The sequence below is a fragment of the Meleagris gallopavo genome, chromosome 5 (genome assembly GCF_000146605.3).
Source record: "Meleagris gallopavo isolate NT-WF06-2002-E0010 breed Aviagen turkey brand Nicholas breeding stock chromosome 5, Turkey_5.1, whole genome shotgun sequence".
Classification (NCBI taxonomy): domain Eukaryota; kingdom Metazoa; phylum Chordata; class Aves; order Galliformes; family Phasianidae; genus Meleagris; species Meleagris gallopavo.
In genome coordinates, this window is record NC_015015.2 from 47548531 (window position 1) to 47574669 (window position 26139).

Below are 26139 nucleotides of genomic sequence, written 5' to 3' on the forward strand. Positions count from 1 at the left end.
GATGGAGTTGAACACAATTAAAATTTAATTTGAGAATGCCTCTTGCACAATATCAAATTTATTCTGTTCCATTATCAAGGTCAGTCGTTTCTGGTTCCATTACTTATACAGAGAAAGGAAATTTGGGAACTGGGCTCCAAAAGAGATAGAAAAGGAAAGGGAAACCTGAGAATGAAGATGGAAGTGGGAAAAAGAAGGGAAGCAGAGGGGATTTCATTGTACATTATAGCACTTCATTCCTGACCACAACTACCAAGACAAAGTATAAGTAAAATGGACACCTTTTTCCTGGGTAAAAAAAATTTCATTATCAAGACAGAAATGATTTTCTTATTATTGTCTCTGCTGTGAAGCTCACTTATAAGCTAGAAAATTATTCAATTCATTACTTATCCTTGCTTTTAAGACCTGAGACAAAATGAGAATGAATGAATACAAGCAGAGGTAGGAAAAGGGTGAATAAAAAGTTTTTGTGTAATATGCAGCTGATTCATAGTGCTGCAAAGTTTTTGACAGACATCAAAGAAGAATTGTAAGGGAGATTTTAAAAATCATGCTTATATTGGGGATTTAAGTAACTGAGAAAAACAGCACCCACTATGATAGTTATCTAAATATAATATTATCTAAATGATCTAAATACAATGTTGAGTTACTCACCTGGCTTAATTTCTGTTGTGTGTTGGAGAAATCTCTGGTATTTCTGTTTTTAAGCTTCATAGATGCTAATGTTTATGACTGCATTTGTGAAATAAAATCTAAAATTTTGATGTATATGGGTAATCCTATGTAAAAGCCATTTCTATAAGAAAAATCCACAGAATTAAATATAGGGTTTTTTTTTCTGTAAGAGGAGAAAAAAAAAAGGGTTCTATGTTAAATTGCTAGTTATTTTGAAGATAAAACTTAGTATGTGCTTCCAGGGGTTGCCCTCTAGTGGCTTTGAGGTACATTTTCTTCTAGTCCTTGTGTATGCATTGGGGCTCCCTTTGTGTTACGGATGTCACCAACTGGGGGGAGGGAGGCACATAATTTTCATAGATGAGCAGGTGTTCTTAGGCCATTAATAAGTACCATGAATTTGGTTAGCAGGAAGAAAAAACAAAAACGTAGTTCTTATTATAGTTGTAAAGAACAATCAGGAATATATAATTTCTCCTATGCCTATTTTTATGATATTGGCATTAATTAGTTCGGAATTTCTTAATCTTTTTGCACTTGCTGTTTGATATAGATTGATTTAGTGGTTGACAAAACCCTGCTCATGTCACAGGGGTTGGAGCTTGATGATCTTTAAGGTCCTTTCCAGCCTAAGCCATTCTATGATATGAGCCAAAATTATGTTTGATGATCCTGGGCCTGCAGTAGGTCCTGTGTTGCAACGCTATCAACAAAAGTTTTCCCTTTATAGACACTGTATATGCTTCATTAACTTCTGTGGTCTAGAAAGAAAGATGGGTGAGGTTTGACATGCTGTACACTCTGGATGGTCAATCCTAGATATTGGCTCTAGGCATAGTAATGAGCAAATGATTTATAGTGTATGTGGTCAGCTCTAGAGAAGTTCCAGTAGCTTTCGTAACTTAACTTGTATTAGAATGTTTTTTGGACGCAGTCACAATTTTATTTTTAATCCCGATGTTTTTGTCCAAAATTGTTTCAACAGTTATGTCTGTGTCTATTTTTACAGCAATTACCACCACATGTACGTGTTTGGGATTCTGTAACTCTGAACACACTGCATGTCATTGGAATGGGTTTTTTTGACCGAGCTGTCACTTGCATTGCTTTTTCTAAATCTGTAAGTAGAGTAAAACAATATTCATATTGAGAATGTTTGCTAAACAGGTCTATGAAGCCTTGCAAATTTAGCTTCCTTAACAAAACCAGTGTCCAAACTTTTTTTTTAGTCTCTTTTCTTAAGCTGCTTATTTAGAGGGAGAGAGCTTACAGCCTAGTTGTTTCCAGCAATTTCTGCCATTCTTAAAGTTAGCAGTATTTCAGCAGTCTCAGAGGTCTACCTTGTGCATACCCTAACGTGGAATTAATTTCTTCAGGGACAGATATTTGTAGAAGAACTTCTGTTTTTTTCTTTAATCATCTCAGTGAGATTCTCCCTCTGTTAAATAAAATTAAGTTACTTTCTTAGTGCTTTTTTTTTTTTTTCTACCAGAAAGACTAATAAAAGGCCTTTATAATGACCTGTATCTCAGATTTTGGACTTAGAAAGTGGGAGTACCATGGGAGAGGCAAAATCTTTCACTTGAAAGCAGCAAAGGCATATGGTAAAGGGCATTAAAGAGTTGGAATCAAGTGGTTAGCCTCATGGCAACATGCTTTAAGTTCTAGTCCACCAAGGTGAGGAAAAAGAAAAAAAAAAGATGACGTGGTATTTAAGTCCTGTATGAAAACAAGAGTTTGTAAACTGTCGCACAAGTTTAGAAAAGAGTTTGTATATTGCTGTCCAATTGTCTCATTGACATTTCAAAAAAAGAGATGTATTTCACAGGCAAAATGTACATCAGTGAAAGTTTCCATAAATATGTGAAACTTATTGGTGACAATATTTTATAGGAATTAAAGTGTGGAGTAAATTGGGGGAGCTGATTAGCTATGAAAGTGAAAGAATGCAGATCAAGATCAGCTTTGGAGGATAATGTTTGCTTTATAGTAGAGTATTGCTATTGGCAGATGTCACAAGAAAGTGAGTGTTTAATGTGTTTATGCTGTGATTTCACAGTCATAGCATTGTTTCAAGCATCACTTCCCATTCTATAGCAGTGTTGCTTTTCTCATTTCAGACAACCCTGTCTTCAGGCTGCTAATTCCTGTCTGTCTCCTTTTGGTTTGTGTTGGCACAATTATTTTTGTAGCTGTGTCTGAGATATGTACTAGGGAGCTAATCCATCACAAAAGCAACCAAGCAAACTTTTATATAACAAAATGAAGTAGTTTGTTTGGGCCCCTTTTTCATTCTTTTTCCTCCAAAACCAATCTGTTCCCTAAACAGGAAACAGCCCTGTTGATAGCCCAAACTTTTCTGCTGGCAGCAACAAGTGGCTGTGCTATGTATGGCAGATACAAGACTGTCAGAATTGCTGCCAAAGGAATGCTTGTGTAACCATAGGCTCGTTCTGTTCCAGCATGCTCAGGTGCAGTCAAAGCTAGTGTGTTTAATACCAGCAACAATGTGATAAATATTCATGTCTTACTGCTTTCCAACCTATTCAAATATCACTTGATTATTTATTCTACCATAGACACAAAACTAGGAATTAACCCCTCAAAATGAGGAAAAAATGGTCTGAACGCTACCTTTCTGTATAGCTACCACTTGGAAAAAGATGTCAGTGGTTATACAATTGTTACTGAGACCTGTGATGTCGTCATCTCCCCTCAGCTCATGTTGAGCATCAGTTGGATCTTCATCAAGTAATCAAGAAAAATGGGTGTGGAGAAGATCTAGCTAATCTGGTACATGAAGAAAGGCTAAAGTGATTAGGGTTGTTAAGATTAGAAAGGCTGACAGAAGACCTAACTATGAAAAAGATGTCTGTCAGAAATAAGCCATTTATTTTCTAGTCTGTTCCCTAATCTTGATCCATTATTGCTATATAATGAGTAAAATCGTTCCCTGTGTCCATAGCAGATCTGGCAAGAAGTAATTGGTCAAGAAACAAACTCAGTATAATCATCAGGAAAAAACTTGAAAGGTGCAGCTGATGATGTGTAGTTTGCCTTTGGGAAGATCTGTCACTGAATTTTTAAAAAGAGACACTTACCTCATTCTTTACAAAGTCTGATTTTCTGCAGTTTGCAAGTGTTCCTCTTCTAGATCCCTTTTAACTTTATTTTTTAAAAATCCAGTGAATAATTACATGTCAGGAAGTTCTCTAGGATAAATAGAATGGTAGCAAACTGGTAAATAAGTCACTTTCATCTATATGTATTTAATTATTTGGAATGTTTTCCTATATGTTTCTAATGTTTATTGGTTGCTACATTAATGTTTTCTATGTTTTGCAACAGAATGGAGGAAGCAGCCTTTGCTCAGTGGATGACTCAAATGACCACGTGCTTTCTGTGTGGGACTGGCAGAAGGAAGAAAAGCTGGCAGATGTGAAGGTGTTGCTATAAGATATTTTGTACTATTTTCTTACAATCTTACAATTTTTTTGTCATAAAATGTCTCTTATAAAGAAGACATGTGCCTTTTTAGGCACTTTCCATTTTATAAAATCAAAGAACATGAGGAAAGGGAATGTTTCTTTTTGCTATTGATTTCCCTAATAGCTTTTTTATTTAAAAAAAAGAAAAAAATGCTGTGTTCAGTCTTGAATTTAGTAGAAAGGCCTATGCCTCAACGGGAGAACTAGGTGCCAAAAAGAAGCATCTTAAACTAAGTCTCATAAAGAGTATAAAGAGCTATGCACTAGATAGACTAGATAGACGTAGTTTTAAAGAATAACCTTAGATACTAACTTAAAAAACACAAAGTATTTGGCTGTGTTTCTTCAGAATATTCTATTAAAACATCTTAATCTACTCTGACAAATAAGTGGCTTAAAAATGTTTCTTATATGAGGAGTTGATCAACTTATCTAACTAGAGAATAATTTCATCTTATTTTGTTTTCTTTGAGTTTTAAATTTTGATACGCTGTTTTTCTTTTTCCTTTCAAGTGCTCTAATGAGGCTGTATTTGCTGCAGATTTTCACCCCACTGATACAAATATAATAGTTACTTGTGGAAAATCACATCTTTATTTTTGGACACTAGAAGGGAATTCCCTTATTAAAAAGCAAGGATTATTTGAGGTAAAATTTATTTAATTTTGTTTATATTAATGGTACAATCATATGGAGGTAAGAGCTTGAGGAAATCAAAGCAGCATGGTCATGATTAAACTTGAAACTTTATAGAACTTTAGATTGCACTTGTGTTATCATTAGTTATGATGCAATAAGTCTTTGGAGTGCAATGTAAAAGCAACTTCAGCTTCTTTTCAGGGCTGGTAAGTGCTGAAATAATTTCTTTGCCCACTGGATGTTTGCATGGATTGTCACTACAATGAGATTTAGAAATGCAGTTACCATTCTGTTCCTTGCATTCCTTTTCATATATTCTTTATATACCTAAAAATAAAATAGTACCTGTAAAATAAGATTACTTTAAAACTCCTTATGCTTACCTCAAGTTAAAAGAGAAAAAAAGATGTCTTTTTTTTTAATTATTTGGTTGGAGGAAAGACAATCTCCCCCCTACTGCAGTTAGAAATTTTGTGAATATCTTCTAATTTAATTCTGTTCTGTTCAGATACATAGGCATACGTAATACAAATCCAGATTGAGCTGGATGCTATTTGGTAAATATTTTCATTTCAAGGCGTTGATAAGGCTTTGTTCTTAAATACAGACTAAGCTTCACAGCAGTGGCATGCACAAAGGAGCAATGTTTGCAGTGACTGTAGATAAGTACAGTAGGGCCAGGTTAACTGCCTGTGGAGTCATTAATTGCAAGTACAGTAAAAAAGAAAAAAAAAACAACAAAATCACAACTGTTTAGCTATGTCAGTTTTTGTAGTTTATATCAATAAGGGATGAGATACCTAGATGACATACTTAAATTTGGTTAGTCTTTATTTTTAACTTCAAAACTACTTTTACAGATTTTGGCCTCTGTCATGGTTCCATTATTGCAAATGTAAAACTGGTGATCTCGATCAGTAACAGTTCATAGTTTGAGGGAGAAAGGAGACCATGCAAACTAGTAATCAATAAACATTGTAAATAATATCCTGAAACACTACTAGCCTGTAAAATTTGTCCTCTTATACATTTTGCTATTTGTTGCTGTCAGCACCTTAAATATAGGGTCTCAAAACAAAATTTCTGTTATCAAACATTAGGATTCTTTCAAGAGACGATTTCTTAAGCTTTATATTACAGCCAAACATTCTCATAATACCTGGTGTTAAAAATACTCATAACAAAGCTTGCATTCATCTTTGGCCATTTCTAAACTTTAAGAATTTGAGATGCGGAAATAATTGGGGAATTCTGTTCATATCTGAACATTCCAGGTCTTGTTTCAGGCCACCTCAATGAATGCATCCATATCTTGTAGCTGAACGGTGTCATTTTAGGATTCCATCCTCAAGTGATGTCTTTGCACATATTGACTGTTTAGACTTAGGAATGTTCTTAACTCCATCTGATTCATAGTAGAATTATATAAGACTAAACTAAATGACTCAAATGCATACAATTAAGATGAATGGGTTGTGTGGTGCTGTGAGTGTATATTTTTCATAACCATACAGAAACAAGAGAAGCCAAAGTTTGTCCTGTGTGTGACCTTTTCTGAAAATGGTGATACTATTACAGGAGACTCGAGTGGAAACATTTTGGTTTGGGGGAAAGGTAAGAAAAGATTGAAGTTAATAGTGAAAATTTATTATAAAAAAACTCGGAATTTTTACTAAAGTGTATTCTCATTTTAAGAAGAATAAATCCTGTTTATCTTGTTCTTTGTAAAAGCCATTCCAGTATGAACTCTCCAGCTCTTAAATAACTTATAGATGACTGCTGCAGCACAAAGTTGTGTAGAAATGTTCCTTGTGATCAAAAGATGAATCACAAAGCTATCCTGTTAAATAAGAATTTTACTGACAATAAGAAATGGCAGGAAAAATTAATTTCCTTAATCAAGGTGGTAACAAGAAACACTGTTAAATATAATCGATGATCTCAGACTCTTACTTATATCACCACTCTGTATTGTGTTTGCAAAAGTTATGCCTGTTGACGTATCCTTTAAAAGAGAACAAATAGGTTTGTTTCCTTAGGATGCCAGACTAAAATATATGCATGTCAAATTGAATTCTTCAGCTTTATTTCAAAAGAACAGATGAATAAGACAAACTTCTTAAAATACATTTTCTATTAAGAAAAGACTATTTTAAGCAGCAGAAAGCAATTTCTACTGGAAGACAAACAGTAGCAATATCCTAAACATTCACTTAGTATGTGAGGTGCTGTGCTTAGAAATAAGGAGAATCCTCTAAAGGAAGCTTATTAGAAAAATAATAAGGAATATGGATGACAGCTGCTCCTTATTTACTTTGTGCCTTTTCCCAAAATACATAAAGTGAGGAACAGATGACCTGGAAGCAATATGGTGAATCAGTTACACAGTTGGACCTTACTCATTTGTTTTTGTAGACTTTTGCCTTCTGAGGACTATTAGCTAAGAAGCTATTAGTTTTCTGTTTGTGCTTTTGGGCAGTTGGTGTATTATGACACTGTTGTGGATGGAGCTGAGTATTGTTTTTGAACCTCAGTTTCTTTCTAATTCTCCTTGTCTTTCTCCTTTAAACCAAGACATTTGAACACTGCAATGAAACGAAGTTCAGAAATTGTGTAGTCCCTCCCCTTCCTGCTCTTGGTTATTTTGGACTGACAGTGAACAAGGGAGATAGTGGCAGCTGCTGGCATGGCAGGGTCAGTGCAGTGCTCAGGTGCCAGTTTGCTTCGTGCCAGTACTCTTCTACTTTGGCTGCAAGTGGTCTGTCCTGACCCCATCCCAGACACAAAAGGGAATTACTTCGTATCTCCTCACCTCTGTTGTTTTTTGGGGTTGGAAAACAAGCAAACAAACACCACCACCTTTGTTCTTGTTTCTTAGTACAACTTAGTGCAACTAATTTTCTATGTTTTTGCTGATTTTTACTCAGAGCTTTGTGTTCGAGGCTGGACTGATCCCACCAGTACAGAGTAGCCCTAGGGAGAAGTTCCCTTATTTGAAAACATTTGTAGCTGACACTTTGGTCCATAGGTGTGGCTAGAAGGAAATGTGATTCTGTGGCTGACAAAACAATTGTTTTTTCCTAACTTGCACCCATCCCTCACTTGGGCTACAGTGCATTTTTAAGTAACAGAACCACAAATAATTTATTTATATTTCATAATTGTAACAATTCTCAAGTTAGAGATGTTTACTGTAATTGTTGTGGAGGTGTATTGAGGCTAAATAGGTACTTGAAAATACTACGTTCATCAATAAAGAGGTACCTGCTCTCTTGGGATGTGATTCAACACCTTATGCTAGACCAGAAAAGACTTGTCTTCAGTACAAGCAAGGTTTCTGATGGCTGTGGAATGTCCTTGGAGGATAAAAAGAGGTTGGGTTATTGTTTCATTGTTAATAATGTGCATAGTGCTACTTCAGATCAAACATGAGGTCAACTTCCCAAGAAAAGCTTAAGGGAACCTGTTCAGCTTTGTTTGTATTTGACTAGGAGTATGAATACTTCTCATTTTTGCCATGCAGGAGAATATGTTCTTAGGATGGACTAATGTAGTCTCTTTTGTGGATATGAGTGTTTTGGCGCAATGCTCCATTCCCAACATTAGCATTCTTTGGATGTAATCCTTGGCAGGTAGAGAAATGGAGAAAGAAATAAAGCCCGGGGAAAAAAGAGCTATTAAGCTGAGTGGTTTCACTAGCAGTGTCTCTTCTCTTATATCCAGGCACCAACAGAATAAGCCATGCGGTTCAAGGGGCACATGAGGGTGGAATATTTGCACTCTGCATGCTGCGAGATGGCACGCTGGTGTCAGGAGGAGGAAAAGACCGAAAGTTAATATCTTGGAATGGAAATTACCAAAAACTTCACAAAACTGAGGTGAAATCAGCTATCTTTAAATTTACTCTGTTGCTCAAACTGAAATTCAAGCTGCCTTTTGAAGACTGCTTTTGAAATCATTTTCTTTCCTTACGGATATGCATTCTGTGAAAAAACAAATCAACAGTAAAATGTGATACCCTGTGACAATAAGCCTGTGGTAGCCTAATTCACATTTTGGTATTCCTTGATATTTTAAATTTTACATTTTCTCTTGCATTTTATATTGGAGACCGGCAGTGATTCTTTCAGAACCTATGCTGTAATTAAAGGCACATACCTTGCAGGTGTATTGTATACCAGTGATATGAAGCCTGATAATACCTCTGAATGAAAATGCTTAATCTGATATCATAGTTGCAGTTAAAACATGATCGAGTTAACGCTGCATGAAAGAACCTTTTCTCTTTGCTGAAATTATTGGCTTATCTTTACAAATATAATGTTCTATAGATAAGGATTGTTCGATGCAAGCTGTTATAAACTTCTGGAAATCAAGAACGTATATTCCATCCTTTTTGTTTCTTCTCTGTGCAGCACTTTAAAGTGCATTTGCTAGGCCATATGCCTTTAAGAAAAAAAAAGTCACACTTGACAAATCATCTTGTAGTCTGACTTGCGTATGTTGTCTGTTCTGAACACAGATTCCAGAGCAATTTGGTCCAATAAGAACAGTGGCTGAAGGAAAAGGTGATGTTGTGCTAATAGGAACAACCAGAAATTTTGTCCTACAGGGGACACTGTCAGGAGATTTTTTCCCTATAACCCAGGTAAGCTGTTGCCTTTCAAGTCTTTAGGTATGTAATAGCTACAAAAGTATGGAGTCAGACATAAACTCCCTAAATATGAATCTATTTCATTTATGATTATAGTACTTTTGGCAAGAAATGTAACTTAATAGGTTATTAGCATCTATCCAAAGCAACATAGTTTTCTAATGTGTTAACATGTAACTTACTCACCTTAAACTTGTTTAAACATGCTTAGCTTTGTTGTTATTGTCCTCGTTAAAAAAATGTTTTTGTTTGTATAGGGTCACACTGATGAGCTGTGGGGACTTGCAGTCCATTCCTCTAAACCTCAGTTCTTCACTTGCGGACACGACAAACACATTACCCTCTGGGATGCTACGACTCATCGTCCTATCTGGAACAAGATTATAGAGGTAAAAGTTGACTCCTTTGACAGTGTTTCTCAGTTTGAGTTTTTAATACAATTATTGATGTAAAGTATCTTAGTGTTAGCTCTAAGAATCAAAAATGGATCTAAAATTTTTTCTGAAAATGGAAGACTATTAAAACCAAAGCTTTTATACCCCGGGTTGTATGGATGTTTGTGCTGCGTGTCGTTGAGGTGTGTTACTGACTTTCAAAACTTTTTTTTTTAACTAGGAAATGTAAGGAAGTATTTATAATTTAAAAGTATTTCTGATCTGGTTTACACTTGCTGTCCTGGTAATAGTAAAAATTAAAGAGGAAAAGAATTCTTTGGTGTCTTTTTTAGTTTTTATCTGTGTTCTATATTTTATTGGGATTTTTAGTACATTGTAGCCACAAAAGAAAACACATTTTTTGGAATGTACTGTCATGTCTCTGATATCAGTTTCATGTCTAGGTACAGAATACAGAGTATAAACTTGGTTTTATATGGTACTTAGGCACTCATCTGCTCATATGCAAACTCCTACTGGCTATGTGATAACCTGATCTTAATTTATACATAAATCTCCAGGAACAGATTTTTTTGAACAAATTTTTTGACACCAATTCTATCTCTAAATGTTTATCCAAAAGACGACCTTATTTTCTCCCAGAGACTGAAGTGATGCTTTTGTTTCTGTTTTGAGATGCCACCGTTGCTTTTTTTCTTTCCCTCTAATCAGTCTTCTATTCGCATCTTGTTATAGGTGTATTCTTTGGAGATGAGTATACTGAACAGTATCATCCAAGCTTTTTTCTTTGTGTTTCTTATCTGCCTTCCGTATAGTGGAAACATTCAAAAAATTGCTTCAGGAAAAAAAAATGCCAGAAAATGGCATAGATATATATAGATAGATAGATATATCAAATACTCAGGTCTACAAATAAAATTGTAGCCAGTAACTTACAGATAAACCTCATATTGCTTTCTGTGCAATGCAATAAATAATTATTAGTTCACATGAAGTTTCAAAACTCTTAACCATGCAACTTTTTTCATGAAAAATTTGCTCGTTATTCAGGCCCCCGTAACATTTAAAGTTGAAGCTAGTATTGATAATAGTGAATACAATGTGTGTGTTATAAATGCAAGATGATCAAAAGTCTTAACAGAATGGTATTTGCTATACTGTCTTTTGTAGTACCCTGCACCAGTTGTGTGCATTTGTTAAATCCCTCTTGGGAATGCAGATAAAGGTGTTTGTTCTGTCCAAACCAGTCATATGTTCTGGGATCTGTATTTTTGTTGACGTGAAAAGCTTCTGAATTAAATTGATTGAAGAGTCCAAATCAAAAGTTCTGCTGCTCTAGGAATTAAGCAGCATTTTCATAGGTCAGTGCCTAGGTTATAAAGACAGTTTGATGCATAGTACAAGAAATTAAAGAAATAATAGTAGTTCCCATTTATCTTATAAAAATGGGAATTAGAAATACTAAGAGTTAGGGTTGAGTGGCAGACAAGTAATTACATTTTCTTACCTCCTGATCACTTTAGGATTTAAGATGTGATAATGTGATTTAGATTTAAAAATAAGTTACCTCCCTTTAGTCCATAGGAATAGTGCAGGCTAGTTAAATCATGAGACTTGCTAAAATCTCAATGTGTTTGCAAATTACAGTATTACCAGGATGCCAAATGCAACATAAAATTATTACTAGCACGCTTAGACTATGAAAATCATTGATAAGTTAAACCAAATTGCCTAGCATCCATTCTGGTAGGCTTTCTAGGTGTAAAGGTATGGTTTTATGCATACAGCTTCTATAAAGCTTAGGAAATAATAGATCAGTAATTCTGATATATTTGTTGTGACAGGAATGTTTTCTCAGGCCTGTAATCGGAAGAGAAGTGCAAAATTTGGCACTTTGCTCTCCTGTATTCTAAAGAGGAGAGCACTTACAAGTAATTATCTCATTACTTGAAGATGAGAATTTGAACGGATCTATTAGCCAGATAAGCAGCTGTTTCAGGAACAAAGCAGTCATCAGCTCAAAAAGGTCAAAGTTTCTACTGGCTTATCTGTGGTGTCCTCTGAAAAACAGGACTGAAGTGCAGCTGATTATGGCTTCCCATGAGCTTCAATGAATATACAGCTGTAGTTTTGCAAATAGAAAGCAATCTCCAAGAAATTTTTTACTGAAATATTTAAGCTGCTTTGCTCACCTTTATTTATCCTTTTGAGAAAGGCTGATGGCAACAGCGGTGGGTCCATTACATCGGAGTTGTTTTTTTTAAGCTATTTGTAATTTGTTGAAGTTGCCATTGCCAGTGTTGTTACTATGAAATCGTTTGACAAGTTACTTTTAGGTTAGATAGTGAAGAAAACAGTAGCCTTGTACAGAGAGAAAAATTTATTGGGTAATATTTCAATCAGTTAAAAATGGTATTATTTTTCCTCTCAAATTTTTGTTTAAAGAAAAAATGAAAAAGAAGCTTACTCTGTTCCTGCAGAAGATAATTTTGTTCTTTGTTATTACTTGGACTGTTAAAAACAAATGTTTCCTTGTGCGACATTTTAGGATCCAGCACAGTCTTCAGGTTTTCATCCTTCAGCAGCTGTCGTTGCAGTAGGGACGCTAACTGGAAGGTAAGATGCACAGATATATGCCTTGGGCACCAACAAACAGCACGATTTTTCCAGCTCACTGCATCCAAGTTCATGTTCTTGACTTGCAGATGTGTGCCTGATATATGTTCATCCCCCACTGATTTGAATTGGATTTGAGAATGAAATTTATTTGTGATCCTTTAGTGCTGAGAAATTCTACTCTTGGAGTAGTGCACTGTTTGCTGAGTATTGCATGAACATGGAATGAAGAAATGGTTTCTGCCCTGAGAGTGTGACAATCTCAGATCAGTGCCAGGAGGCAGATTTTGGCAGAACTGATAGTCTTGGGTCAGCATCAGATGGTGGATGGAAGGTGCTTTCATGGTACCAGTGACCTATGTGTTAAATCTGTGTCCATCGTGGCAAAGGAGAGTTGAATGGAGGAGTCTGAGACAAGCAATTAAATTTGCTGGTGTATACAGAGAGCTTGTCTGAGGCTTAGAAGGCAGCATGAAGGAAATCTCTTAGAAAAAGAATATTCATTTGAAGATCTAATAAGTGATTTATTATTTCTGATGCACTAATGTCAAAAAGCTTTAACAAAATTTCAGCAAATGTCTCGCTGTGCTAGACGTGGTGTTAAAATGCATATGAAGAGGCTTCTTCTGCCTGAAGAATGTAATCTGTAGACAAGACAGACAAAAAGCTGGGTGAAAAATAGTACCTCTGTTTTATAGAAGAGATTGAGTCACTGGTCACATCCTGGATCTGTGGCAGACCCTTGGTTTAACTGGGGTTGTCCAAGTCGTAACAGATTGCCTTTGCCATAATTTCAGCCTCTCCTTTAGTGTCACTTGAGGGCAGACTTTGCCATTAGTACTGAAAGCAGTTGTGCTTAACAGAAAACATACAGAATGCTTATAGGCTGTGAGCCAAGAGTATTTGATTATTTGTCCCCAGAATTATGTTAGAAGCCTTGTGAGGATTCTTTTCATTAGATTATCATCAGCACTATATTTTGTCATTAATGCTTTGATGCAAGTACTGAAATGCAATTTTTATATTTGTCCCTTGTACATAATACCAAAATTAAATTTTAATTAAAAGTAAATTAATAAAGCTAATCATCACATCAAAAGAGAATGGTCTAGATTCTTTTGTTCTAGGAGTTAATATACTCATCAATTGAATTGTTAATATAGCATAGAGGAATCTTAAAGGAGAAGGGTCATTAAGTATAATTTTTTCGTTATTCTAATGAAGAGCACAGAGTATAACAATAAAATCTGAGGATTGCTATCTGGGTCAATGTCACATAGTTATTCTGGTTAAAAAACATTGGAAAGGAACTGTCCTGGTAAAGTAATAATAAAGCAAAATGAGTAGGAGTTGCTGTTTTTCTTTCACTGGTGTGAAACTTATGCTTTTTTGACAGAACAAAAGTTGGCTAACAAAGTAGATTTAAATTTCTTATGGAATGGCTTATTAGTCTCTTTCTGTATTTACAACAGGTGGTTTGTGTTTGACACAGAAACAAAAGACTTGGTCACTGTACACACAGATGGAAACGAACAGCTGTCTGTAATGCGTTACTCACCAGGTTTGGGAGCATTTATTTACTGCTTTTTAAGTCTTTGCATTTATTTGTTTTAAGATCATTTCCCACTTGAAATACTTCAATTGAATATAAATATGCAGTGTAATATTGTCCCTGTATGACTGATGTCTTACTCTCTGGAGCCTCCTGCCTCCATTCTACTCACTGCATTTGTTCTGGCTTCACTGGGAAGGGAAAACAAATGCAACTGAACTGTGCAGGTTGTTGCAATCAAGTTAACTCTAAATGGGCTGTCGCTGTTTCCAGAAGTGCCATATATTTCTAATAGCAATATTTTCTGTATCAACTTGCAGCGTTGTAACCTTGACACGCACATCAAACACAACTTAAAAACCAGAAGTTTTCAAGACCATCCTTTTTCAAGATCGCAGACTTTATGTACAGTTCCTATAGTATAACTTTTCTTACTGGAATAATTACAGTTGTATGTTGTGTTTTTAGATGGAAATTTCCTGGCAATAGGTTCCCACGACAACTCTATTTATATATATGGTGTGAGTGAAAATGGAAGAAAGTACACTAGAATTGGCAAGTGTTCGGTACGTAACCTTTCTTTTTCCTCCTGGTTCAATGACACCATAAGTATGTAGCACTATTAGTGTGGTGGTTGTTACATCATGAGAAAGATACTGTTCAGTTAATGCTGCATTTTTCTCTTTGTAGGGTCATTCCAGCTTCATTACTCATCTGGATTGGTCTGTTAACTCACAATATCTTGTGTCTAATTCGGGGGACTATGAAATCCTGTATTGTAAGTAAAAATCATACTTAACCATTTTGTAAACAATTTGTGCAGTCTAATTCAGATTTAAAATTTAAATGAAACACATAGCTGCCAAAATAGACCATATGTTTTAATTCATCTGCTGCAATCAAAATCTATCTGATTTGAAAATTAAGTGTTCATCATACTCTTTCTTGTTTTTTCTTTATTATTATTTTTTTTGTAGGGATCCCCTCTGCTTGTAAACAAGTAGTGAGTGTTGAAACAACAAGAGATATAGAATGGGCCACGTACACCTGTACTTTAGGATTCCATGTTTTTGGTAAGTATCTTTCCTCTCACAAGCTTTTATCATTCTTGTTATTCACAAATACTGTGGATGCCAATTTTTTCTTGTGAAATATGACTATTCATACTTCAGGGGTAAACACAGAACTTCTGTTACGCCATTCTTATTGCAATCTGTCGTCGTCTTTCAACCCAGAAAGGCCGTGATTTAATATTCTTGCTAGCTGCAAGAATATATATTAAATTAAGATATAAGTGAGAGGAAAAGAACGAAACTGCACTTTGCCCTTTCTGTCACACTAGTGCTGCCTTCTCATCTCTTTCAATTTCAGGTTCCATTTCTATTGAATTGTCAGTCATTTATGTGGCCACTGGGCCAAATCTCATCAGACCAGTTTCCTTTGCGCTGGTTATTGTGCAAACACAAAAGGGATGGCAGACCTATCATTATATACTTCAGTGTAATTTGATGCCAATTTGATAGAATATGCAACAATTAAATGACATGAAAGAAGTAAAAACGTAACAAAATCATAATGAATTGTTTCTAAGGGATTTCTACTGCTTTTGAAAGAGCTGTGTTCTATTGCGTGCTGTATATTTTTATTTATTCCACAGTACGTGCAGAGCTAAACAGATCATCTTAAAGCTGAATGCAAGAGCCATAGGAAGCCATAAAATACATTCAAAGAGGAGTCTGTTTTAGTATAAACAATAAGCAGAGAAAATTTTTGCCTTTGTTTCAGGCAGAATAAATGCATTGATGTGTTTGAAAGCAGCCAGAAAGGACATGTTTTTACAGCCTAAAAGATGGGATGGCAGTAACAATATGCCAGGAAGAAACATTCAAATTTGGTAATGTTTAACTGACAGGCACTGCTTGGGTATCGCAACAACACACAGCCTCAGTAAGAGGAGCAAGGCTGCATGTTAACATCATGCTTTTCTCACATGAGGGATGAAAGCCTTCATAAAACTGTTAATGTATTCAAGTCCACAGTGCTTGGGATTGGATTACATCTGACAAAAAGTTACAAAGTCTTTGCATTTAATGTCAAAGATTCACGTATGGGGAACCTATGGAAACATTGCAGACATTTTTATTCTTAGTCTTCTATGCAGAACAGGTTTATTTTAAACTACGTATTGCTGTTAAAGCAACAAGTATGAGGAATAAATAAGGGTAGCTGTTAACGTGAGTAATTATTGCAAATATTATTTTATTAATGTAATAGAAATTGTGAGGAAGTTAATCAATAAATAAAATTTTGAAGTGAAAGAGTGTAAATTATTCAAAAAGGGTATGTGATATAGAAATAAAGAACACAGTGCTGTATATATTGAGGATTCATAGATACGCTGTTAGGTTCAGACTGGAGAGGAACAAAGATAACACTTAATTACAGGTGAAGAAAAAGAATTTTAGTGAGGACAATGTTGCCCATCCTCACAGAAGGATAAACTATTTGAATTTTTCTAATATGTAGCAGAATCAGTCAAAGCACAGGAACTGCTTAGGATGTGAAATTTTTAACAATTCCAGTGTCTGTTGGGAAAGGAATTGCAGTACAGTGGCTACCCAACAAGATCTCAAAACTATTTTCATAGGGAAAATAGATGAGGAACTAGAAGGGAGTTTACTCCAGGCAGGATTCATTGAGGTGGAATGAACTTACTGAGAGTGTGAACACATCCTGTGTAGGAATGACTGGAATCAGGGAGGTCACACAGGATGAAAAATAAAGTAACAAATTGAAATTAATGGACTTCAGAGAGGCAAACTGCATAAATCCAAAGTTCTATTTGGGAATATCTGAAGTTGGAAAGGAAGAGTTGGGGAAGTGTAGCAATTCCTTAACTGATCTGATGGTTGGAAACTCTGCTTGCACAGAGGAAAGATAGAAATGGCAGCAAGACAGCAACTTGGTTAAACTGTTAAACTGGTTAAACCTAGATGGAAGAGGAATACTGAAAGTAGAATCTGTTGGAGGACCAATCAAATATAAATGTACAGTTGTGGCATGTACAGTAATAATTGAAGAAACAGCGAGTATTGAGATGCTGCATAGAGAGGAGGAACAGGAGAGTTAATAATGTGAAAGCTGAGGTGTTAAGACTTCTTTTTTCTCGTGTGTCTTAATTAGAAGACCTATAACCTGATGGCTAACCCAGTTAGTATCAGTAAGACCTTTACTTTGGGTAGGGAGGAATAAATTTCAAAATTAGGTATTTTTCAAAGTATCAGACTGACACGAACTTTGTTATATCTCTAGAAACAACTGACAAGCATAATCTCAAGACCATCAGTATTTATTTTCAGGACCTCACTGAAAAGCAGTAAGATACTGGAAACATGGGAAATTGGAAGCAAGTCTAGTAATGTTGGAAGTCACTCTGTCCATCAGTACATTGTGGCCTCTGAGCAGCCAACATGAGCAGTTTTAAAATGTTTGCCAGGATTATCCCACTGGCTGTAGAAGATGCAATCATGTCATCTAGGACAAGAGATATTTAGGATATTGGTAGTTCAGTAACTGCTGGCTGACTTAAGGTACAGATATTTTCTCACTCAAGTATAACCGTGTTAAGAATCACAGATAAGCATGCATAGCATTCACAGTTCATCATCATCAAGGCTAGATGGAAAATGAACACTCATTTGTTGAACACCTGTCTTCAGGTATGGAAACAGGTCAGTCAGCCTGGAAGTGTTTGAAAATCAGCACCATGTAAGGAAATGTGTTCAGTGTGGGATATCTTAGTGATACAAACACATGTACAAGACAAAAGATCATAAAAGGCTTCCTGATCTTTATGCTCTTGCAAAGAGCACCTTGGGCTGCTGGATACACAGCCCAAGGCCTTAGGTCATATTGCATGTTTGTTTTGTCTCTGTTTTAGAAAGATCGGTTTTTGAGGATGAAGAACAGGAATAGAAAAAATGTTAGGGCTTTGGAAAACATCAAAACACTGCAAGCAAAGTAGAGATGAGGCTGGCTGGTTCAAAAGAGTCTAGGAGGCTGTACCATGAATTTTATTTTAGACTATGAATAGCATGGATGATAGGTGTGTATAATTTATAGATGGCATGAAGCTGCAGGATTAGTAAACTGACAAACAGAAGAATGGTATGAAAAAATAAGGCAATTCTATAGGAGACAAAAGAAGGTTGTAAGCCTGAACAGCAGAACCCAGTTGTACAAATAGAGAATAGAGGCTAAGAGGCAAGAGAGCAGTTCTATGCAGAACGATCAGATTACTCTTGCATGAGAACTGAACATGACTCAACATTATTATGCTGTTATTAAAAAAGGCAGATGCATTACAAGGGTATAAAATGAAAAGGATGCCATGCAAAATGTGAAATAATCACCAATTTATCAGTATCTGCTTCAGTAACAGCTGGAATACTGCTCCTGGCTTTTTTGTATTGGACCAACAGATAACGTAGCCCAAGTGCTGACAAACAAGAATAATTACACATCTATACATTGTTCTGTGAGAGGAGATGTAATGAATGAATTTACAAAAAGAGAAGAAGAAAAGAGCATGGCATCAGTCTTCAAACGAGAGAATGGAAGTGGTCTCTTACCATTTCTGCAGAGGATGGGGAAGAAAAACTTGGCTAATTTTTCGGCAAATGCGATTAACTTACGTACTAGAGAAAAACAGTGTGGCACTGAAATCATTTTGAAAGAGCACAGCATCCCAAAGTAAAACAAACAAAACTGATATAATTCTTTCCCTGTTTTGAAATAACAATCCTGTTCTTCTAACCATTTCTTTTAGGGGTTCTCAGCTTATCATAAAAACATCTTGAGAAAGCTCCTGTCTGTTTTTCAGCCTGTTTTCACTCCAGGCAGTTATTTAAAACAACTTTTCTGTGTCTCTTCATTCTATGCAGCATTCATGAGTAGTAGCTACTGCATTTCTTCTTTGCACATTCCTTCTCTTTCTTTCCTGCCTTTTATTTTAGTATCCCTTATCTAGCAAAGAATGTTTCCGTCAGGTCAGAATAGGGAGTAACTGGCAGTCCGGCAAATCAATACTGTTTCATTGTATTTACAATAATCTGCAACTTCTTAAAGACATGATGAAATCACTTCCTCTTAGTGCTTTTTTTTGCTTCTGTGGAGGGATGCAAAGATCATATTCAGGAAGAACTGCATGCAAATCCAAGCTAGTTTGTTTAGCTACTGTTCCACAGTAGGGATAGATTCGCATTTTGATAGATTCGCCATGTAAGGGAAACTGAGTGTGCCTGCCGTGCCATGGGTGTCCTTCAGGAAAAAGGTAGGAAAAGCAGCAGTGAACAGCAGATGCCTCATCCTGAAGCATAATGGCCTTGAAGGGAGAGCATACACTCAAGTGGAATTTGAAAGTGTTAAAGATTTCTTCCTTGCATGGTGGTGTCCACAGTTGAATTTTAGAGCAACAGTTTTTGCAAGGACAGCAAGGAGTAGAGTATGAGAGGAAGAATTACTTAAATAAGTAGTTGTATCTAAAGAAAAGCATTTAAAATTTTAGGCAGTCTGTTTCTTTTTAAGGGATTAATTATTAAATAACATTTAAAACCATATAATTTTTTGTGCCATAAGTCAAAAAGTAAGCACTATGCACAAAGTATATTGAGTTGTACGTGGATAGTTACTAAGGCTGCAGTAATGTGAAGAAATATTTACCACTTCTGTTAATAAACAGAAGAGTATTTGTTACATAAACATACCAAGATTCTATCGGGCTCTGTAATTCAGCAGAATTTTTTCCTTTTTTTCCCTTATAAAGTAAATAGCACTTTGCTGAGTGGAGAAATTGAAATATTTGCGTACTTGATTTCCTATTATTTCCTATTATCTATTATCCTGCTCTTCTGCCGCTTCTGAAGGATGCGTACTAACTCAAATGCAGTTACTTTTATAGTTTTTTAAACAAGTAACAGTATTTAAACAAAAACTTCAGCCACTTCTGTTTCCATTATAGAAGCACTTAATTAGTCCTCCATGTTTCAGGTGTATGGCCTGAAGGTTCGGACGGAACAGATATCAATGCTGTTTGCCGATCACATGGGAGAAAACTGCTGTCAACTGGGGATGATTTTGGCAAAGTACATCTCTTCTCATACCCGTGTTCACAGTTTAGGGTAAGGAATTTCAAAACAGTTCACTTTTATAACTTAGAGAAATGTATTAAGTGTTGTTTTCCTATTTACAAATGAAAAAGTATGGTTAAGTATACTCCAAAGGAATTTACTTAAGCCTGAGGCTAATGTTAAATTTTAATTCAATATTGAAATATTTTAAGAGTGATAGGATGTTTTGGTTTCATTGTAGCTTGAATGTTATGATGACATGTTTTCAGGACACTTTACATTCTCACTTACGTGGTGTTTTCTAGGCTCCCAGCCATGTGTATGGTGGACACAGTAGTCATGTAACTAACGTAGACTTCCTCTGTGAAGATACCCATCTCATCTCCACAGGTGGAAAAGATACAAGTATTATGCAGTGGCGAGTCATATAGAAGAAACATCTGTGTGAACGTACGCAGTTGAATCGACCATGCACAGAACTTCTGTATAAACTGTATATTTAAAACTTAACAGTATGTTTGCAGTTTAGCCTGGTCACTGTGATTTTTGTTTAAAAAATTCTTACAAACCTCAGGAAAATTAAGCCCTGTGCTGGTTACTTTACTCAGTTTAGTGATTTTTTTTTTCATTGTTGTCACACCTTAAGAATGATTGTTTTTCATTTGTGTACAATATACAATGCAGTACAAGTTTAATATTAAAACGTGGCTTGACAGTTTGCAATGCAGTGGTATCAGCAGAATGTGACTATCTTAAATGTTGTCTATAAACACTGCTAAAATGGTCACAAAAATGCCTTTCAAAAACTGTATATATGTGCTTGTTTCACTATCTACACTTTGTACTGTATATCTACTTATTTAGAAAAATCTTTGGCGATGTCAAGGTACTGAATTGCTTCTGATAGAGGATGATGAATCGATACAAAAAGTATAAAGAAGATGCAAGCAGTAGTGTTCTTGATCTGCAAATGTGAATGCTGGCAAATGTACGTTCTCTTGGGAGTAGCAGACTTTGAGTACCACCTGTGAAGAGTTATATTCCTTTTCAGAGGAGTGAAGCAGCAGATAATGTCCTGGTTTGAGCTGGCTATCTTAGCAGGGTTTACAGATGGCTTTTGTGGTTCAGGTATTCCGGAGAAGTTTCAATTAAAAATCTTTTTACTTGTATATGACAAATTTCTTTTTGCAAATGAAACAAAAAGCTTGACCACATCCCCATTATCGGTTGATATATTTAACTAATATGTATATTAATCAGCATGATGCTATATTGTACATGTATAAGATTTTAGCAGTTCATAACAAATGGTAAGGCAATCCAGCTTTACTTTTTTATGCTTATGGATATTGTATATTTGTATTTTAAGACCAAGTAGACCAAGTCTAAAGATATCTTTTTAAGTGTACCATAAACCTGCATAGGGTAAAGGAAGTCTTCAAACCTACATGAAATATTAATGTGTAACTTCTGGCCCCTGTGTTTTGTGCATGGATGGATATTTATAGTACGAAATAAGATTGTGTTTTGCAATGAAGTAATAGTGGAGGTGGTATAAAATGGTTAAAAAGGCCTTATCAATGGTGATTGTGACACAGATTGAAATGTATTGTTTACTTTGAGGAATGTATCTGAAGAATTTTAAGAGAGAGGAGTCTTCAGTGGACTCAAAAGATATTAAAATTTTGCTCGTAATGGACGCGTTAATTCTCCGAACTCTAAAGCACTGGTTGTTTAGAGTGATTTAAATGAAATGGAATCAATAAATTTTGAAGCTTTTTTTTATTACATCTCCAACCTCCTACACTGAAAGTGCAGGACACCAATAAACATGTATTAAAATGAATTTTCACTGTATTCTTACTGTGTAGTACAATATATTTGCTTAACATTAAATGCTAGAAGAGACAGGCTTTTACCTAATGATGTACATTTGTGAATTTGAGATTAGAGTAGTTTTTGGAACTATTTGGGAATAAAATATTGTGATATATATCATGCATTAGCACGTGTCTGAGAATGTGAACTCTGCACATGGAGAGTAAAGCTCTGCTTCCACAGAAAGGGAGAAGTACATACTTGGTTCTGCCTGCTATAACATAACATTTATTTCTCAGTGCTTGACTGAGAGGAGTGTCGTTCCACTGCATGGGGTGATGTTTGCAGCAAGAACTCCTGACACATCTGTGTTAGGAACTTGTCCTCAGGTAAGACTGAAGCCACGATGTCAGTTGCTTTAGACAGATGTTATTTAGTGCTGTCGCTGAAGAGATTTTACTTCCAGCTTCTTATTCCTGTCCCATACAGCAGTACAGGAGTTAATGGAGATATACATTAGCTGCACTAGGAGAATACAAAACAGCAAATGTGTTTCCTCAGTTGTCTCCTTGGGTTTAGCGATGTGGCTATATGAATGCTTGTACCAAGGCAAAGGAAGCTGCAATGTGAAGAAGGAAGTGCATGGACAGAGTAGTAGTGGAACAGCTTCTTTCAGTGGCAACATTCATCTCCCACTGTTTGACATCTGTGAAATTAAGGCATATTTCTGCTCTTCCTAATGTTAATCCAGTCCAGAGAAGCCGTAATATTCAAATGCCAGGTTTTGTCTAGATAGCTAGTTGATTGTCACCACACCTTGTGCTTATTAATTGTTTTGCTTTAGCACATGGATCCTTTCAGGTTTTTTTTTGCTTTCAGAATTGCAGTTGTCTTGTTGCAGCAGAGAAAACGAGCTGCCAATTGAGTTGACAGTTCCTTTTTCATCTCTCTTCTCCTGTGCTCCTCTTTGGCTGTATTTGGGATCCCCTTCTTCACTTAAAGCTATTATTCCTTAGAATAAATAACTGAGTTTATCCTTAGGGATACTAAGCAAAGGGGATTATCAACAGTTCCATCCCATATGAGTTCCTGCTGCTCCTCTGTTTCTAACTTCCACTTTTCAATATCTCCTTGTTCCTCTATGAAAACAAGACAAATGTATTAGCAGAACTGGCAAATGATGAGTAACTTTTGGAGCCAAATATCCTTTTGATGACTGTTGAAGTTATTTGCCTTTCATTATTCAGGAAATTCTACACAATTTAACCATTGTTATGTATAATCTTCAGCTCTTCCCTGTTTCTCTACCCTTGTTCTTTGGTTCTTGCATTTATTTATCTCAGATATGTCCTTTTTTATTTTTTTTCCTCTAAGAATAGAAGGAAAGAAAGGGTTTATTTTTCAACTTATTTCAATCTTCCAGCAGCAATTAGGAGACTCTTATACCTATGTTCCTTCACCTGATGCTGTTTCTGCAGCTGTTGCCTTTTTTCCACCTTTACCATACAGCACAAGGGTAACTCTCAAACTTACAGGGATGGCTGGGCTTCATATCCTTCTATGCCTCTGAACTTGGCTGAAGCAGGTTTAGCTTGCTTAAAAAGGAGACTCATCCCCATTGCTGTCATGTCAAGCATTCAGCTTGCCCCTTTCAGCTTTCTTAGGCTTCAGTTCCTGTTTCTCTTCCCCTCATTTCAGGCACTGCTCTTCTGTGACTTCAGCTCTCAGGACACATCTACCTTAGTTAGACATTTTGCTGCACATTTTGCTCTTCTTAACTGCTTACAAAGCCAGTGACCTCTGGTCATTTGGGGGCTGAATTCATGGTTTCCTACTGCATCCCTTATTTATGCTGCTGGTTTGACTCTAAACCATCACTATCTGTGACTTTGCATCTACTTTCAGCTCCTTCCTCCTCACCCTCCTTCCGTGATTCTATTGGTGTAGAACTGCCACATTTGCCCAAAATGAGGATCTTGTACATCCCCGAGCATCAGGATTTTTTGAGTGATTACCTACTGGAGCTGACGATAGCTATTAACTCAGTCTTAAACTATACTGAAAGCAGTACCTATGATTTCAGGAGACTTTCCTCCCCCTTGCATGTACTTATAAGCAGTCTTGTTCTACTTAATTATATGTTTTACTTGAATTATTACCTGACTATTAATTATTACTAATATATTGATGGTAGTGCTGAGGTTTAACAAGTTGTTAAAATCCAGCAGAAGTTGATTTTATGCAGAAGAGTTCTATAAAGTCAGTTGCTGAACTAAATAAACCAAATAAGAAAAAAAGCACACAAAAAGATAAATGTAAGAAAAAACAAATAACTTTTCAATGATACTGAACTAAAAAAAAAAAAGAATATTTCAAATGCTAAAATATCATGAAAAAAATACTTGGTGTTTTTTTCTATTTACTATTTTAATTAATACAAAGTCAGATTTTCAACGTGAAGAGCTTGGATTAAATTTTTTCTTCAAAAGAATTAAATTTAGAATATGCTCTTTCCCTTCAAAATGATTAAGGTGACAAGAGTTCATAAGGGAGACCAGAGCCCCTTTCCCGTAAAGGCTGGCACTTCTCGTTTCCTCAAGCTCCGCTCAGAGAAGCAGGAGCTGTTGTGTTTTCTCCTACATCCCTGGAACCAGCACTGTTGACAGATCACTTGATTGCATCCTCAAAATTTCTACAGATGGCATGGAAAATGTCACTTTAATTACTAGTGAAAAGAACAGACTTGTGAGAAGCCTAAATAGCGGTCTTTTCCTCCCATTACTGGCCTGTGTTCCTCGCTGTGCTGAAGCGGCCTCATCCTTGCTATGCTGCTCACCTTGCAGAGGGCTGCCCTGCAGAATAGATGCTCCAAGCCAGGTCCCTGCATAGCCCTAAGGGTGGGAGGTAAGGAACCAGATCCTGAGAGTGAGGACAACTGAAACAGGAAGGGTCTGTCTGCTTCTGGATGAATGTGGTTGACTGCTGGATGAGTAAGAACGTTACTGGTTCATGTTCTTCATGAGAGGGATTTATGTTTCTCCTTAGTCATGCAGTTTAGCTGCAATTTCATTTTTCCTAATGGAACAACTTTCTTTAAATATAGATTGTGATAATTTACATTGAGGTATTGAGGGCAGCTTGGAGAGAACTCCCATCTAGCACTAAATTTGGTAGGCCTGTTCTCATTTGCTAGAGCAACGGTTCATTTCTAAAAGCCTCCTGGGGGACCTTTGTCAGCGAGGATGTTTCACAGCACTGTGGGCTCTCCTCGGTCTCCTGCCAGCTGTGGAAGCATAAACACGTATTTCCTTTTGGCAGAGCACTGTGACAGTTTCGTTGGCAGTGGAGGCCATAGGTGCTTCCTTAGGACCTCGTATTTTGTCTGTTTATGAAAGTTCCATGTCTTATGTACTCCATAAAGATTGCTCCTTCCCACCAGCTCCACCATCTTACATTAGCAGCTTTGTTTTTACCACATTTTGGCTCTTTACAAATTACTTTAACTTAGACATTTCCATTCATTTATTGTGGATATATCTGCGCCCCAAGGTGCTGAGGTTACGACCATCGGAATGGCTCCCTGCTCTCTGGGTGCCTGTGCATGTGGATGGGTTTTTGGCAGTAGCCTCTAAGAAATGAATATTTGTGAAACCTGATCTATGGAATTACCTGGAATAAACATTTAGCCGGAGGGAAGGAGGCTCAGCTGTTCTGTGGAGTCCAGTTATCAGCACTGCATGTGCTAAGTTTGCTCTAGATTCCAGACTGCAGACTAGAGAAATCTCCTTCAGGCTGTGCTGTCACTGGGGATAGGAAGCAAAAATTAACAATCTGGATCAGTTTTGCAGTCATGTTAGTTGGTTTTGTCACTGCCCTTGTGCTTCTGAGACATGTTAAAGAGGGAAGTGCCTGCTGGAGGCAGCCTGAAGAGAACACTTTTCTCTGCAAAATCAATCACCTTGGCTGTTGGCTGTTCATTCTGGATTCAGTTTCTCAGAAAGATAAATGTCAGCATTGTAGGGCTCCTTCCTTCCTGCCCAGCTTCTCCTTTTCAGCAACTTCCACTGATATAATTCTGAATTTATAACATCAGTGTATAACCTCAGGGGAGGTGATTATGCTGGAGATTCAAAGTGCTTTGGCTGCGTGACAGCACCTGAGGAGAACA

General features: G+C 36.3%; 1 protein-coding gene across 2 annotated transcripts in view; it reads left to right on the forward strand.

Moving 5' to 3' along the window:
- EML1 (EMAP like 1) overlaps window positions 1-21999 on the forward strand; it is a 47465-nt gene extending 25466 nt beyond the window's left edge. For both annotated transcript variants that reach the window (XM_010711904.3, XM_010711905.3), the window contains 14 exons: window positions 1691-1801; window positions 4030-4125; window positions 4683-4817; window positions 6323-6422; window positions 8532-8686; window positions 9331-9456; window positions 9720-9851; window positions 12406-12473; window positions 13946-14034; window positions 14494-14591; window positions 14716-14803; window positions 15003-15098; window positions 20074-20204; window positions 20459-21999. In XM_010711904.3, coding sequence (XP_010710206.1) covers window positions 1691-1801; window positions 4030-4125; window positions 4683-4817; window positions 6323-6422; window positions 8532-8686; window positions 9331-9456; window positions 9720-9851; window positions 12406-12473; window positions 13946-14034; window positions 14494-14591; window positions 14716-14803; window positions 15003-15098; window positions 20074-20204; window positions 20459-20584 — 1551 coding nt within the window. In that variant the 3' untranslated portion in view covers window positions 20585-21999. The remainder of the gene's footprint in view (window positions 1-1690; window positions 1802-4029; window positions 4126-4682; window positions 4818-6322; window positions 6423-8531; window positions 8687-9330; window positions 9457-9719; window positions 9852-12405; window positions 12474-13945; window positions 14035-14493; window positions 14592-14715; window positions 14804-15002; window positions 15099-20073; window positions 20205-20458) is intronic.
- The last annotated feature ends 4140 nt before the right edge of the window (window positions 22000-26139 follow it).